Here is a 16,622-nt window from a genome sequence, read left to right as displayed (position 1 = left end):
TGCTATATAGTAGTAGAGACAGAAAATGCAAGCAGGAAAGAAACATGATGCACGGATTGGATGATGAGAAATATGAAGTGTAAAAGGCTATATAGTACACAACAGAGAAGACTCAGCGAATGGTGATGGGATACATGATATATCTACAAACATTTTCAAGGAAACAATATAAACAAAGATTATATATTCAGTCTTGGATGGTTGAGATAAGAGCAAGGCCCTGAATATTTGGGGGAAAAAAGCTTAAAATACGCATTAGGAGAGTTCTCTACTAGTAAGAGCTGTTGGATAATGGAATTGATGAAGGACAATAGCAAAGATACCTTCACTGCAAATATTCCAGAACAGGTTATGTACAGTGTTAGTGTAAATAATGTAGCTGGCAGTCATGTAAAGCACTTGGGTCACCCCAGTAACTGTTGGGTGTTAGGAAGAAACTTCTCCAGCGGGCTGGGTATTTTATAGTTGTCCACTAATTAGCTTCCTGCACCTTTCCCTGAAGCCATGGTGCTAACCTCTGAGAGGGGTTACTGAAATAGGTACCATTGGTCTGATCTGGTATGGCAGTTCCTGTGTTCATTTCACGGTTAACTCAGCATTCATTTGACCATAAAGCTATTACAGAAAACTGCCCAGTGTTTCCCCAGACTAACTTTTTTTGATTAAAGTAGTGTTAACATCCATGTTTATATCAACTTGTGAATTCTCATGGTCCATTATTGTCGCTGCTGTAGCTCTGCCTTTATCAGCCTTTTTTATTCTGATTAAAAATGCTTCTGCTGCACTTTTTACTTAATGACTTATTGATGAGAACAATAAAACTAATTAGAAAATGAATTAACTTTCTTCTTTGCAAGTATGCCTAATTGTGATATACTGTACTTATTATAAAGCACCGATCAATATATTTACATTCATTATTACCGAATTAATTATAGTGCTTGGCAAACCACATTAATAAATGTAAGTAAAATGACTTTGGTAACAGTGCCTATTCTACTTACTTTGTACTTATTTTGTATAATTAGGAATTAGATATTTGGTTACCTTTTATTCAGTACTTAAAGTATATTCACCTGCAAAAAAACCAAATAACTAGTATATCCATCCATTTTTTTAAATAACAGTTGATAGACATGCCTGGTCTGTTAAATATGTGTAATGAGAGATTTCACTCAATTTAATAAAATCACTAGAAATGATATGTCATAAGTGTTGTAAAGGTGTTCACTCTGTAATATGATAACTACCTGTTAAATAGAGAGCACTGACTGTGTTCTATAATCTCTTTAAACAGCCACCTGTTGTAATGATTTTGTTTTTGATATTTACATGGCAAGGATTTGTAAACCTGTTAATATAAGATTAAATTAGTCATGTGTTCCCAGAAATGAATAGTAAAGAATCACTTTTATGAAAGTTTGGTTTACAGGCCTAAAAGTGCAAGTTAAATTAAATTTTGAATAAATCTGAATTCTGTTTGCAGGCTCAGGTATTTTTTTTTTAAATTACCCACAAGTATTTCATGCCTTATGATATCTCTTTATTTGCCGTTATCTTGCATACTGATAGAGTAACTGAAAATATATAGGGAATACTGCAGTTTCACTTTGTCTTGCAGAGATGAGTTTTTAATGCTATGATAGCATATATGTAGTTTACACCATGTCAGTAACAAAATCAGAACTCTATCATTTTGGGCGGCTGTATTTTGTAGTGGCTATGTCAAAAGATTAGGAGTCAGGAGTCTAGAGCCATATTTCCAGCTCCTACCACTGACTTGCTATGTGACCTTGGGCAAGTTGCTTAAACTCCTCTGAACATTACTTTCATTGCCTGAATAATGGAGAGAAAACTTACCCTTTCTAAAGCATTTTGAGATCGTGAAAGATGCTGAGTGCCCACTATCTTTTTTCTTTTTTTTAAATCTTTTTCTTTTATTGATGGTGATATTAAATTGAAGTTGAGAGTCCACTTCTTAAACTTGACTGTCTGGGAGATAGGGCAACCTTGTTATTTTTAAAGTGAAAATACAAAATGTTGAATGGGTTACAATTTTGGTACAATGAATTTGACTTGCTTGGCAAGCAGTAAAATCAAATCTTATGGTTGCTTGCTTTTGTTTCCGTAAGTTAGATCTAGATATCCAAGAGCTTACTCAGTTCCTGCTAGTAGGTCACTAAATTTTATAGTGTAAATGCCAAGGGTGCTGCAGGGTTTGCTTAACTATAGTGTAAAGGGTAATACCTATTAATCCATTCTGCACCACACATTTTAAAATGTGCAAATATAGCCAGTTGCAATTAAATGGTTCTAGTTTACAAACGTTGCCATGAGGTGTTATCTTGTAAATACATAAATTGTTCTAATTTTATTGTAACATGAGAAAACTCTGTACAAACTTGCTGTTATTTGTTGCATCTGTGCCAGTGACCAGTAAGAGCCCATACTTCCCCCAACTGTTTAGAAATCCATAAGCAGTAACACTCCAGACGAGGATCTTTGCATCTCTTGGCTGAAGTTACTGTGACAAGATTTGCTTTTCTAATGTCCCAGTGGTACAGCTCCCCCTGTGGTAGCAATGATCGAAGTACTAGTAGAGACATCCACTGGCCCTTTAGCTACCCTCTTATCAAACCTGCTCAAAAGAGATCTGGGTGTCCTGGTCGTTAAAATGATGATGCTCACCACTAGCCTGACTACAATAGTACTTCCATTATTACTTCTACCTAGTCTAGTGTAGACAAAGCCTTTACCTTCAGTTCAAATCTTTAAGGTTCATGCTAAGTATATATGAATATTGTATGGAATTGTATCATATATTATGGCTGAAATCTTAAAAGCCCACTGAAAATGTTGGCAAGTAAGTGGGTTTGCCTGTTTTTCTAGTTATTGCATATTAACTATGTGGCAAGTTTTCCTTGGAGTTGAAGAAAAGCCTTTTGAAAGTTACTGCTTCGTTGGTTATCTGAACTGATACTTTTAACTATTTTTCCAGAGAAGTAACCTGTCAATGTAATTTTAAAGGGATCTTTGTAATAATTCTTTTTCTCACAACAACACAATTCTTTCCTCCACATCAACACAAATCTGTTTGAAAGGAAGGACACATGACATGTAAACATCAGGAACAAATGTCCCTCAAAATCACATGAGACAATATACTTGATATGAGTACATTCAGATTTTAAAAAAGAGAGCCAGAGCAAACTGACCATAGAATCAGAGAATATCAGGGTTGGAAGGGACCTCAGGAGGTCATCTAGTCCAACCCCCTGCTCAAAGCAGGACCAATTCCCAACTAAATCATCCCAGCCAGGGCTTTGTCAAGCCTGGCCTTAAAAACCTCTAAGGAAGGAGATTCCACCACCTCCCTAGGTAACCCATTCCAGTGCTTCACCACCCTTCTAGTGAAAAAGTTTTTCCTAAATCCAACCTAAACCTTCCCCACTGCAACTTGAGACCATTACTCCTAAAACATTCAGGTCATGCACTAGAAACTGCTTTATCTAACCTCTTGTTGAATGTTGTTTTGACTATGCATCTGAAGAAGTGGGTTGTAGCCCACGAAAGCTTATGCTCTAATAAATTTGTTAGTCTCTAAGGTGCCACAAGTACTCCTGTTCTTTTTGCGGATACAGACTAACACGGCTGCTACTCTGAAACCTGTTGTTTTGACTGTTGTTTTCCAATGACACAGTATGGAGAGTAACTTTCTGATTACAAAATACATGGTAAAATATTGACTTGTATTTGAAAGAAGAGTTCCAGTGAGATTTAAAACAAACTATTTTAATTGTAAACAAACTACCATAGTGCATGCTAAAATATATTTACATTTATTACAGCTTGTTCAAATTTGTGTGTATTAGGTTTTTACATGTGAATTCAAACCTCTGAAGCATACCCTTGTTCCTTTACTGTGTGTTACTGTTATGTCTGTATACATAAAAGCTTACTGTTTCAAACCCATGTGCATTGTTGAGTGATCAAAATGGTTTTGTTTTGAATTTTTGTTGTTATAACTGGCATTTTAAAAAAAAAAACCATGGGTTTGAACATACAAAATACATTAACCCTATCAGAAAAATTCTTAAGTTTCAGAAACTGCTTTTACTAGAAAACTTTAAATGTGTATATTGAGAAAAAATTATTTGTTAAAAGGCAATTCACATTTTAAATTGGGCTTCCTCAATAAAAGTGCAGTGTAAAAAATTGGAGATCAAAGTTGAATTATCTTCTGGCAATGATTTTTTAAGTGATTTCTGAAACTAGTTTGGAGGCCAATGTTTATACCTGCATGTTACAATGTGGATGGGACTCAAATTGGTTACGTGTTATGAATGCTTTACTCAAATACACAGTTTCTTTTACGGATAACTTCAATTCCATATTTGGGTTTATAACACATTTGCTAATGCCTTCTATTGAACCATGCCGATATGCAAATTGATAATTTACAACGTTCAGTAAATCATAAAATACTGTAACTGGTTAATATTGATAATTTTCTGAAGACCTAGCACCAGGTGATTAAAATCTAATTATTAAAATCTCTATTATTAAATATTAGTATACCAAAGCCTAGTTTACATGTCTTTTTATTATTTAAATACATAAAATAAGTAACATTTACATAAATATAAGATCTAGACATCCCATAAAGTTTAAATGAACTTTACATCACAGGATGAAAGTAGTAAGCTAGCAACATTGCAGCAATTGAAAACATTAGCATTTTATAAAGTTGCTCCACCATTAGATTTGGATAATAATTATTGGGAATTAAAAACCTATGTGCAAGGATATCTTTTGTGTTAACAAACTGTGGCACTTTTTCAGTATTCTTTTCATACTGGAGTATGACTGCAGTAACCAATACAAATGAAAGTATTAAACTTTAAGAACATATTTTGCACTAATAACCTCCAAATGTCATGTGTTAGTCTGAGGTAGTAAGACACACTTGATTGTCAAATTAAAAAATAAGAAAATAAAGGCATCTTAAATAATTGTAAATACAAATATATTTTAGGGAAGTGTCTGTTGTTGTTTTTTAAATAATTTAAAGAAAATGGAATTGACTAACTTTTTAAAGACCACTTATATCAAAACCCTTGCTGGTCTATTTAATCAAAAATCTAAAATGAAATGATGAATTTTTAAAATAATGAAATGTTACATGCATAACCTGTGAACACACAACATTCCTGTTAAGTAAATCTGATGAGAAATAAGGACCCAAAACAGCTCCCACTGTAATCAATAAAAACAAGCTCACATTGATGTTGGCTTGGAGCCTAAATCACTATGGGTTGAATGTTTATCAGCAATTAATTTAAACAAGTGTGTGCTTAAGCTTGCTTTTTTTGTTTTTGTTTGTTTTCCCCATTTTCTTAGATCTCTAGTGGAAGAGGAAGATCCTCACATGAAAGTATCTCTTGGTAGCAGCGATATGGGCGTGTCTACCCATTTACAGTCTTCAAAGACAGGGACCACACGATTTTTCACCAGCAACACTCATAGTTCTGTGGTATTACAGGTAATCTAACACAGTATATTGTAATATATATACCAGTCTGTTTTGAAGATTTTCAAGGCTTTGAACCGTATCTGCACCTAAGAAAGTTCTCAAACCTGGAAAAATGCTCCAAAGACCTTATTAAACATTTGTTTGTGTCATGTTGACAATGCCCTTGTTGAATAGACAGCATGGTTTTGTGTTCTGTATTTTCTCTCTGAGAACTCAAGTCCTCTGTGAAAATCAGATTTTTTTCAAGTTAAATGTTCAGATCACATCAACAATTTGAAAAACATGAGCTTTCTCTCTAATTATAGACTTGTTCACTGTTAACTTCAAACAGGTAAATAAGGCTTGCTAAAGTGAGGGACCACCGTCTCAAAGAAACTCACCTTTTTAATACAGTCAAGCAACTTTTCCAAGTGAATTTCCTCTTCTGGCCTTTTCTGAGTGAATGCTGTGTTAAAGATGTCGTAAGGAGGCTTAACTATTCCTCTCTTTGTGCCCCTAAAACATGTATCAGTTGGCAATTTCATTATTTGATCTATCCACATACTGTGCTGGAGTCTGAATATTTCCCACAAACAATCTTAGCAGCCATCTGTAGTTTCTACATGGTTTGGAAGCCCAACTCCACAGTATGTGACCTACATATGAAATCGTTATTAAGACGCTTGCACTTTCTGCACGTAGAAAAACTGTTACATTATCCTCTGAAGCTCATCAATATGCCAGCTCTCACTTTGTTTTTTAATAAACATGCCACCTGTCTTTTACAGACCAACCATGAAATAGCCTTCAGTTTATCTTATCTGCCCTGTTCAGCTAGGGAAAGATTACCTTTGTTTAATTCACAGCTATCAAATCAAGCAAGTTTCATGTTTTTACAGTGATAATGTATATTATACATACAGTGGTACCTGATGCATAGAAGGAAGTAAATGGCTTTGTTAATGTTTGTGTCATGGGTGTACACACTTCAAGAAAAGCACACAAACCCCCTGTTGATAACCTCATAACCATATATTAGCATATACTTGCTCCTTTGAGTTAATTCTTCCAAACTCAAGTTGCATTAAAGTGGGTATGCAAACTGAAGAGGAAGAAAATGTTAGAGGGTGGTACTACTCTGAAAAGTGACTGTAAAAATGACACTTCCATCCCCTATGTTTATTCAGGATCATATCAGTTGACTTCAGTGACAAAAATAAAATTGTAGCACTGCTTATTTCCGTGAGCTCTACAGAGCTAAGGAGTTAGACTCTGTTTCATCCTGCACATGCCAGATTTGGTTAGTATATCTTAACCTATTAATCTGGGCAGTCACTTAGGGTATGTCTACACTACGAGAGTAGTTCGATTTCACTTAAATCGAATATGTGGAATCGATATTGCAAAGTCGAACGTGTGTGTCCACACTAAGGACAGTAATTCGACTTTGTGAGTCCACACTAACGGGGAAAGCGTCGACATTGGAAGCAGTGCACTGTGGGCAGCTATCCCACAGTTCCCGCAGTCCCTGCTGCCCATTGGAATTCTGGGTCGAGCCGCCAATGCCTTCTGGGTAAAAAAATGTGTCGAGGGTGCTTTTGGGTAACTGTCGTCATCCGTCCGTCACTCCTGCCCTCCCTCCCTCCCTGAAAGCGCCGGCGGGAAATCAGTTCGCGCACTTTTCTGTTCAGTGACAGCGCGGACGCCACAGCACTGCGAGCATGGATCCCGCTGCGACCATCGCTGCAGTTGTGGCCGTTGTCAACGCCTCGCAGCTTATCATCCACCTTTCCCAGAGGCAGATGCAGATAAATCAGGCGAGGAGGCTACGGCACCGCGGTGGGGGCCTGAAGTCTGAGAGTAGCACAGGCCTGTCAGAAAGCATGGGACCCAGAGCCGAGGACATCACGGTGACAATGGGTCATGTGGATGTTGTGGAACGGCGATTCTGGGCCCGGGAAACAAGCACGGACTGGTGGGACCGCATAGTGCTGCAGGTCTGGGATGAATCACAGTGGCTGCGAAACTTTCGCATGCGGAAGGGGACTTTCCTTGAACTTTGTGAGTTGCTGTCCCCTGCCCTGAAGCGCAATGACACCCGGATGCGAGCAGCCCTGATGACTGTCCAGAAGCGAGTGGCCATAGCCCTCTGGAAGCTTGCAACGCTGGACAGCTACCGGTCAGTCGCAAACCACTTTGGCGTGGGCAAATCTACCGTGGGGGTTGTTGTGATGCAAGTAGCCAACGCAATCGTTGAGGTACTGCTCTCAAAGGTAGTGACCCTGGGAAACGCGCAGGCCATCATAGATGGCTTCGCCACGATGGGATTCCCAAACTGCGGTGGGGCTATAGATGGAACTCACATCCCTATCCTGGGACCGGACCACCAGGCCAGCCAGTACATTAACAGAAAGGGCTACTTTTCAATGGTGCTGCAAGCACTGGTGGACCATCGGGGACGTTTTACAAATATCAACGTTGGATGGCCTGGCAAGGTTCATGACGCTCGCGTTTTCAGAAACTCTGGTCTGTTTAGACGGCTGCAGGAAGGTATTTACTTCCCGGACCACAAAATAACTGTTGGGGATGTGGAGATGCCTACAGTGATCCTCGGGGACCCAGCCTACCCGCTAATGCCCTGGCTCATGAAGCCCTATACTGGCGCCCTGGACACTGAAAAAGAACTGTTCAACTACCGGCTGAGCAAGTGCAGAATGGTGGTGGAGTGTGCTTTTGGCCGTCTCAAGGGGAGATGGAGAAGCTTACTGACTCGCTGTGATCTCAGCAAAACCAATATCCCCATTGTTATAGCAGCTTGCTGTGTGCTCCACAATCTCTGTGAGAGCAAGGGTGAGACCTTTATGGCGGGGTGGGAGGTTGAGGCAAATAGCCTGGCTTCTGATTACGCCCAGCCAGACAGCCGGGCGATTAGAAGAGCCCAGCGGGACGCGCTGTGCATCAGGAGGCTTTGAAAGCTAGGTTCCAGAGTGAGCTGGGTAACCTGTGACTTTTAAGTTTCTGTACAGAGAAGCTGAACCTGCCCCCGTTTCTTTACCCAGTGAATGTTGACTATCCTCTCCAGTTACATACCCCCTTCACCCCCTTCCAAAAAAATAAAATCAGTTCTATTTTGTTAATGAACACCGTTGTCTTTATTACTGTTTTCGCGGGAATGTTTTAAACCTGGGACGCAGACTGTGGTGGGGAGCGGGTGTAGTGTACTGATGCAAATGACGCTTCTAAACTCCAGGAATGACAGGTTCCGCAGTGGTGGACTGGTTGTTTCAACGGAGCCTGCCAGCCCTCCTGATCGGGACTGTGTTTATGTGGGGGCTATGTGACTTTGTGGCAGGGGGAGGAGGGTTACAGATCCCCTGCTGCGTGGCTCTGTGATCCAGGATAAGGACCGCTGCATAAGATCTGTAACTGCCCTCCCCCGCCACAAAGTCACAGAGCAACCCCCCCCCCCCCCCCCCCCAGAACATGAAAACCACCTCCCAGACTGACCAGGGTAACTAGTCACTGCACTGTTTATGTGCCCTGCTGCTGGACCTGCCCCCGCCTCTGTACCCTGCTAAAGGTGACTGTCCTGTCCAGTTACCAACCCCCTTCCCCCCCTTCAGACAGACTCTCCTCCAAAAGAACATGATGGAAACAGTAATTAACAGAAACGTATATTTTATTAGCAACTATACATGAAACGGGGGGTTGAAACTTGGACGGGGGCTTGTGTGAGGCGGGAAGGAAAGGACTTGTCATATTTTGGGGAATGAGAGCCTTCTAGTAGTAGAGCAGTCTGCAGGGGTGGAGTGACAGTTTTCACGGACTCTGCCGCCCCTCCTTCTTTGGACTTTGGGTGAGGGGGGTATGGGACTTGGTGGCGGGGGAGGGCGGTTAGAGATAGACTGCAGCGGGGCTCTGTCCTCCTGCCTCCGTTCCTGCAGAACATCCACAAGGCCCCGGAGCGTGTCCATTTGCTCCCTCATTAGTCCAAGCAGCGTTTGAGTCGCCTGCTGGTCTTCCTGCCGCCACCTCTCCTCCCGTTCCATGTGTGAACGGTGCATTTGGGACAAGTTCTCCGTCCACTGGGTCTGCTGGGCTGCCTGGGCTCGGGAGCAGCCCATGAGTTCCGAGAACATGTCTTCCCGTGTCCTCTTCTTCCTCCGCCTAATCTGCGCTAGCCTCTGGGAGTGTGATGCCAGGCTGGGTTGGGAGACAGTCGCAGATGTGGCTGTGGGAATGGGAAAAAGGGAGTGAATTCCTCAGAAAGATAAGTGTAGTTGTGAACAAAGAACATAGTCTTTCTCTGTGAACAAGACCATGCACTGCACCTATCACATGCGCACTCAGGACAAGGTCGAATTTTCGGCCCTCGCATTCAGTGCCTGGGGTCTTGCACTGCCGATCTGAGAAGCGGGGCAGGACACCGGAATTTGTGAAGCAGGCAGACATGGTAAGCCGTAGACTTGTGGCTGCTTAAAACTTTAATAGTAGCACTGGCCTCCTTTCACATTGAAAGCAATGCCAGTCTCTGCTGCCAGCAATCCGGCAAGCATGAACTCTGCCACTGTCCCACCCCCTCGCGGCTGTCCCAGGGAAAGATCCATGTATGCTGCCCCTCTCCCGCCTCCACCGCGTGGCTGTAAACCGGCGGTTACAGTTCTGTAAAGGAACGGGCAAGCAGTCCCAATACTAACATTCCCCTACCTAATTCAAAGCAGGTCACCATGAGCAACATCACCCTGATGAGGATCTCCGACAGTGATAAAGAAAGAATGCTTTGGGAAAGCCTGCAAAGACCAGGGCCGTATGCCGCCATGCTGTGCAGGGCAATGATCCCGGAGTACTTGATTGTCTCCTGGCGTGGAAACATTTCCTACCACCGAGGACCCAATAAGGCCGCTCTCCCCAGGAACCTGATGCAAAGGCTTTCCAATTACCTCCAGGAGAGCTTCGTGGAGATGTCCCAGGAGGATTACTGCGCTATCCCCGGACATGTAGACCGCATTTTACTGTAGCTGCACTGGCAGGGACTAAACAGTAGAGCGGCTTGGGCAGAACAATCATGCAAAACCGGACATTGTTAGATTTTTTTTCAATAGTTGCACTGCCCAGGACTGAAACGTTAAGCGCCTAGGGCAAACTAATCATGAAAAACCCATTGTTGTTAATATTCCAGTTCTGTTAAAAATAAATGTTTAGATGTTTAAAACACTTACTGCTTGATCCTTCCCCTGATTCTGTGTCCGGGTTAACGGCTGGGGGCGGTTGGTAGGGGATCTCTGTAAGGGTGATGAAGAGATCCTGGCGGTCGGGGAAATCAGCGTTGTAAGCGCTGTCGACTGCCTTGTCCTCCTCATCTCCTTCCTCATCTTCCCCGTCCGCTAACATGTCCGAGGAACCGGCCGTGGACAATATCCCATCCTCAGAGTCCACGGTCAGTGGTGGGGTAGTGGTGGTGGCCGCACCTAGGATGGAATGCAGTGCCTCGTAGAAACGGGATGTCTGGGGCTGGGATCCGGAGCGTCCGTTTGCCTCTTTGGTCTTCTGGTAGCCTTGTCTCAGCTCCTTGATTTTCACGCGGCACTGCGTTGCATCCCGGCTGTATCCTCTCTCTGCCATGGCTTTAGAGATCTTCTCGTAGATCTTTGCATTCCGTCTTTTGGAGCGCAGCTCGGAAAGCACGGACTCATCGCCCCACACAGCGATCAGATCCAAGACTTCCCGATCAGTCCATGCTGGGGCCCTCTTTCTATTAGATTGCACGGCCATCTCTGCTGGAGAGCTCTGCATCGTTGCCAGTGCTGCTGAGCTCGCCACGATGTCCAAACAGGAAATGAGATTCAAACTGCCCAGACAGGAAAAGGAATTCAAATTTTCCCGGGGCTTTTCCTGTGTGGCTGGTCAGAGCATCCGAGCTCGGACTGCTGTCCAGAGCGTCAACAGAGTGGTGCACTGTGGGATAGCTCCCGGAGCTATTAGTGTCGATTTCCATCCACACCTAGCCTAATTCGATATGGCCATTTCGAATTTACCGCTACTCCCCTCGTTGGGGAGGAGTACAGAAGTCGAATTTAAGAGACCTCTATGTCGAACTAAATAGCTTCGTGGTGTGGACGGGTGCAGGGTTAATTCGATGCAACGGCGCTAAATTCGACATAAACGCCTAGTGTAGACCAGGCCTTAGAAGGAAATAAGTAACTGTGTAAATGAAGGTGCATAGGTATAAATGGAGACCTAATATGAATTACAGAACTTTTATCACTAGTGATGATGCACAAAATGGAGAGAACTCAGCTGCAGGGCCTAGCAGGCAGGGGAAAACATCTTTTTACTTATAAACTGGGCACATGTGAAATGGAAAAAATGAGACACACTTGGAATTCCATAGTGCAGTTTTTGAAGCATAAGTTTTCAAAGCAGAACTGCACTTTAAACATTCACCCTTGTGGTTTTCTCATCCTATTGTATGTAGGTGTTTCAGTCTTATTTTTGATCTGAGACCTTCCGCTTGCCCAGCAAAACAGCATCATTGAGCTTTAGCATTCACTTTGAATTTTCTCACGTGTCTTTTCCATTTTAATTAAAGTGAACTAAAGTGGTGGCCTCACCTTGTCAGTTTCCTATACTTTCTATCTAAAGCAAACAGACCTTGAAATGTAAGATTATTTTATTACAAATATTTGTTTGCTTATGTAAACCAGTTGGCACATTTACCCTTAAACTTGCTAATTGCTTTATAGAACTATACAAGTACTTGCAATAAGAGAACCTCCCATCGCTGTTCCAAGACTTTATTTAAAATATCCCCAGAATTATTAAACCTGAAAAAGAAGAGAGTAGATTAGTTATAATAACAGGAGTACTTGTGGCACCTTAGAGACAAGTACTCCTGTTATTTTTGCGGATACAGACTAACACGGCTGCTACTCTGAAACCTAGATTAGTTATATACTTCATTGGTTTCAAAAGCCTGTTGAGAACTATAGCTCAACATATATAACTTGAAAAATGTTCTCATTACCAGCAGATTTCTGTTTATACCCCTGCAGCACAGAGACATAGCTACAGATAAGAGAATTACACCCCAATTGTTCCAGCCATTGGAATGAGGGGCTTTGAATCCTAGAACCAGTTGGGGTCAGTGAGACTGGGAGTTCCAAGCAACAGAGGGTCCTGTGGCACCTTTAAGGCTAACAGAAGTATTGGAGCATAAGCTTTCGTGGGTGAATGCCCACTTCATCAGACACAAGTAATGGAAATTTCCAGAGGCAGGTATAAATCGGTATGGAGATAACCAACAGAACTCCACTGGCCATCACCTACAGTCCTCAGCTTAAACCTCTCCAACGCATCATCAGTGATCTACAACCCATCCTGGACAATGATCCCTCACTTTCACAGACCTTGGGAGGCAGGCCAGTCCTCGCCCACAGACAACCCGCCAACCTTAAGCATATTCTCACCAGCAACCACGCACCGCACCATAACAACTCTAACTCAGGAACCAACCCATGCAACAAACCTCGATGCCAACTCTGCCCACATATCTACACCAGCAACACCATCACAGGACCTAACCAGATCAGCTACAACATCACCGGCTCATTCACCTGCACGTCCACCAATGTTATATATGCCATCATGTGCCAGCAATGCCCCTCTGCTATGTACATTGGCCAAACTGGACAGTCACTACGCAAGAGGATAAATGGACACAAGACAGATATCAGGAATGGCAATATACAAAAACCTGTAGGAGAACACTTCAACCTCCCTGGCCACACAATAGCAGATGTTAAGGTAGCCATCTTACAGCAAAAAAACTTCAGGACCAGACTCCAAAGAGAAACTGCTGAGCTCCAGTTCATTTGCAAATTTGACACCATCAGATCAGGATTAAACAAAGACTATGAATGGCTATCCAACTACAGAAGCAGTTTCTCCTCCCTTGGTGTTCACACCTCAACTGCTAGCAGAGCACCTCACCCTCCCTGATTGAACTAACCTCGTTATCTCCATACTGATTTATACCTGCCTCTGGAAATTTCCATTACTTGCGTCTGATGGAAGTGGGCATTCACCCACGAAAGCTTATGCTCCAATACTTCTGTTAGTCTTAAAGGTGCCACAGGACCCTCTGTTGCTTTTTACAGATTCAGACTAACACGGCTACCCCTCTGATACTTGGGAGTTCCAAGTTACTGCATGAGAGAGCTAGCAGTGCCAGAGGTGTATGTTTGATTGAGTCAGATGCTATCATTAAGAGAGCTGAGGTATTCTAAAACCTACTAGAGAAGGGGTAAAATGTGCCCTGAATTGCCACTAGCTCTATCTGGAAGATGGTCTTTCACCTCCACCCTCTGCCCTACCCCACAAAGGTTGATGAAAGACCCATCCCATTCAAAACCCTATTTTTTTTCCTTGTTACAATAGCTGTGACATCACTCAACAGAGAAACTAGGAAGCCTTTAGCTCTCACTTTTTAGGATCTGAGTACAGTATTTTCATATAGTTCTCTAACAACATTTTGAAACACTTTGAGCCATTTTTTCTTCAGAATATTACAAGTTTGTAATATATACAAAACCTGTGCAGATACTAATTTTTAAGCAGAGGAACATTTTTTAATTTGATCAGTTTTTCTCTACAGTTACTATTAGTCAGAAGTAAAGTTTATAGATCTGCTAAAAGGTGCAGCTGGATTAAACAAAATGTATCTGTTGAGCAACTCCTGGTATATTCTCTGTTGCATCTGTTTCCATGAGGGGAAATTGTCTGGTGGGAGCTTTGTATTCTGCTGGTGATAATTTTCTAAAAATGGTCTTCTGGCCCACCCTGAACTAAGTGCTCTTTTTCTGTTGGAGCAACCAAACTAAGGCACTCTGGGATACTGTCACATGGTGTTGCTCTCTTCTGGCAGATAAAAATGTAATCCTCTCACAGAAGCTCACGAAGCTTTAAAACATTATACACTTCAGAAAAGTTCCTTTGTGTTCTAGTTTCTGCTTGAATCGTGTAGGCATCACTAGAATTCTTCCATATCCTATGGATTCAAGCCTACAACCCATACAATCCTTTGCTATCTCCTACTAGAACTTTACACAGAAGTGCTGTGTGTTTTCTTGTATAGGGTGAGGATTCCCTAAATAATTACGATTTATTTTAGGACTTGCTACCAGTATAGCTTAAGTGGATCACAATGGGTTTTCAGACAAAAACAAGGCAGAACTTTTTTTTCTTATTTTAGTTTTGAAAGCACCAGTAGTGTCTCAGTTTCGAACGCCTGGGCCTCTGCTTGGTATTCTTTCATCTTCAAATCTTAGGACAGGTCAAACTTTTCTAATTTTTTCCTCAGGTACCCACAGTGTTTATAGTGCACCTCTTACCTCGCTGGGAACTATCACTAAGTCTCTTTTTCTGTATGATTGGAAATGGCCTCTCTATGGAGCCTTTACAAAGCTGGAGTTAACTTTATGGAAAGATTTCCCTCAAGGCAGAAGCCAGGTTACTGCATGGGTAAATTGATTACCATCCCACAGGATAGTATATGCTCAGGCTACAAGGATCCCCATGTATATACAGGTTTCAGAGTAGCAGCCGTGTTAGTCTGTATCCGCAAAAATAACAGGAGTACTTGTGGCACCTTAGAGACTAACAAATTTATTAGAGCATAAGCTTTCGTGGGCTACAACCCACTTCTTCGGATGCATATGCATATGCATCCGAAGAAGTGGGTTGTAGCCCACGAAAGCTTATGCTCTAATAAATTTGTTAGTCTCTAAGGTGCCACAAGTACTCCTGTTATTTTCATGTATATACAGTAGATTCTGTGCTTAAAGGGGCTTTCACAGAAGCAAAAAAAATTGGTGGCAGGTTGCTGTCTGTTCAGTTCATAGTTTCTTAGAAAGTGACTCCAATCATCAGTACTGCAGCAGAGATATTTTTGCTTCAGCTTTCAGCATGGCAGCTAGTATAGCAGCAAATAACACTGGCCAATAGACGTATTGAACACAGCTCATTGCCTTCAGATTCCAATTGTAAAAGAATAATTTTTCTGCAAAGTCTTAACACCTATTCTTGCAATATAAATTGGAGAACTAGTAGGGTGCCTCCTTTTTTTGCAAGGACTAGTTTCAGAAGGCCTGGTAAAACTGCGCCAGTTGAAGGTCATTTGATTACTGAAATGCTTCATTCTGGTACTTGGCTAAAAATTAATAGATGGATTATTTTATATAATTGTATTAGATCATTGTCAAAATGCTATGTCATTGTCAAAAAATTAAACTCCAGTCAGGTGCAAAATATTTTGTCCTGTCCTTGGATCACACTCTGGTTTGCCTGGATATGATGGGAAGGACAGCAGAGAAGGCAGGAAGACTCCCATATTTCCATACAGCCCAAAGGCTCAATATAGAGAAATTCACTGCTCTCTTAGGATATGTCTACACTGCAATTTAAAAACCTGTGGCTGGCCCATGCCTGCTGGCTCGGGCTGCAGGGCTGTTTAATTGCAGTGTATATGCCTGGGCTTGGGCTGGAGCCCAAGCTCCAGGACTGTGCAAGGTGGGAAGGTCCCAGAGCTCAGGCTGCAGCCTGAGCCAGAATGTCTACACCGCAATTAAACAGCCCCATAGCCTGAGCCCCACGAGCCGAGTCATTTGGCACAGGTCAGCCGTGGGTGTCTTACTGCAGTGGTAATCAGGTTTGCAGGGCACTGACTAGCCACTTTGGTTATGATTGTAGCCGTAAATTTTGGTTCAAAGCAAGAGGTTGTCTTCATATCTTGGGTTATCGTATATCTGAGCTGGGTTCAGAACAGGGCTCTGTCAATATGTTGAATGTTAGAATAATGTTATGAAGGATTACACTGAATTTAACTATGCCCATATTTATGCTTTCCTCTGGTTCTTTTCTGTATTCCCATTGTGTTCTTTCTTTAGGACAAATCTGAGTTTTCATCTCTGTATTTATGTTCACCACAGCTTTAAAGTCCTGGCTTCTTTTTTAATAAAAATAATAAATAAATTCTGGAATTTGGAGCGGAGACTCTCAAGTGTTATCTGTAAGGCTATTTGCATCCTTTCCCTCCCCCAACCCCTTTCGACCT

The 16,622-nt window shown here is 42.0% G+C and overlaps 1 protein-coding gene across 4 annotated transcripts in view; it reads left to right on the top strand.

The window, feature by feature from the left end:
• The window catches only part of KLHL13 (kelch like family member 13), a 122,249-nt gene that overhangs the window by 67,036 nt on the left and 38,591 nt on the right, over positions 1–16,622 (top strand). For all 4 annotated transcript variants that reach the window (XM_065410792.1, XM_065410795.1, XM_065410794.1 and 1 more), the window contains one exon: positions 5,401–5,542. In XM_065410792.1, the coding sequence (XP_065266864.1) occupies positions 5,401–5,542 (142 nt within the window). The remainder of the gene's footprint in view (positions 1–5,400; positions 5,543–16,622) is intronic.

Source organism: Emys orbicularis, chromosome 9 (genome assembly GCF_028017835.1).
Source record: "Emys orbicularis isolate rEmyOrb1 chromosome 9, rEmyOrb1.hap1, whole genome shotgun sequence".
Lineage (NCBI taxonomy): Eukaryota > Metazoa > Chordata > Testudines > Emydidae > Emys > Emys orbicularis.
This window is presented reverse-complemented; position numbering and strand designations above follow the sequence as displayed.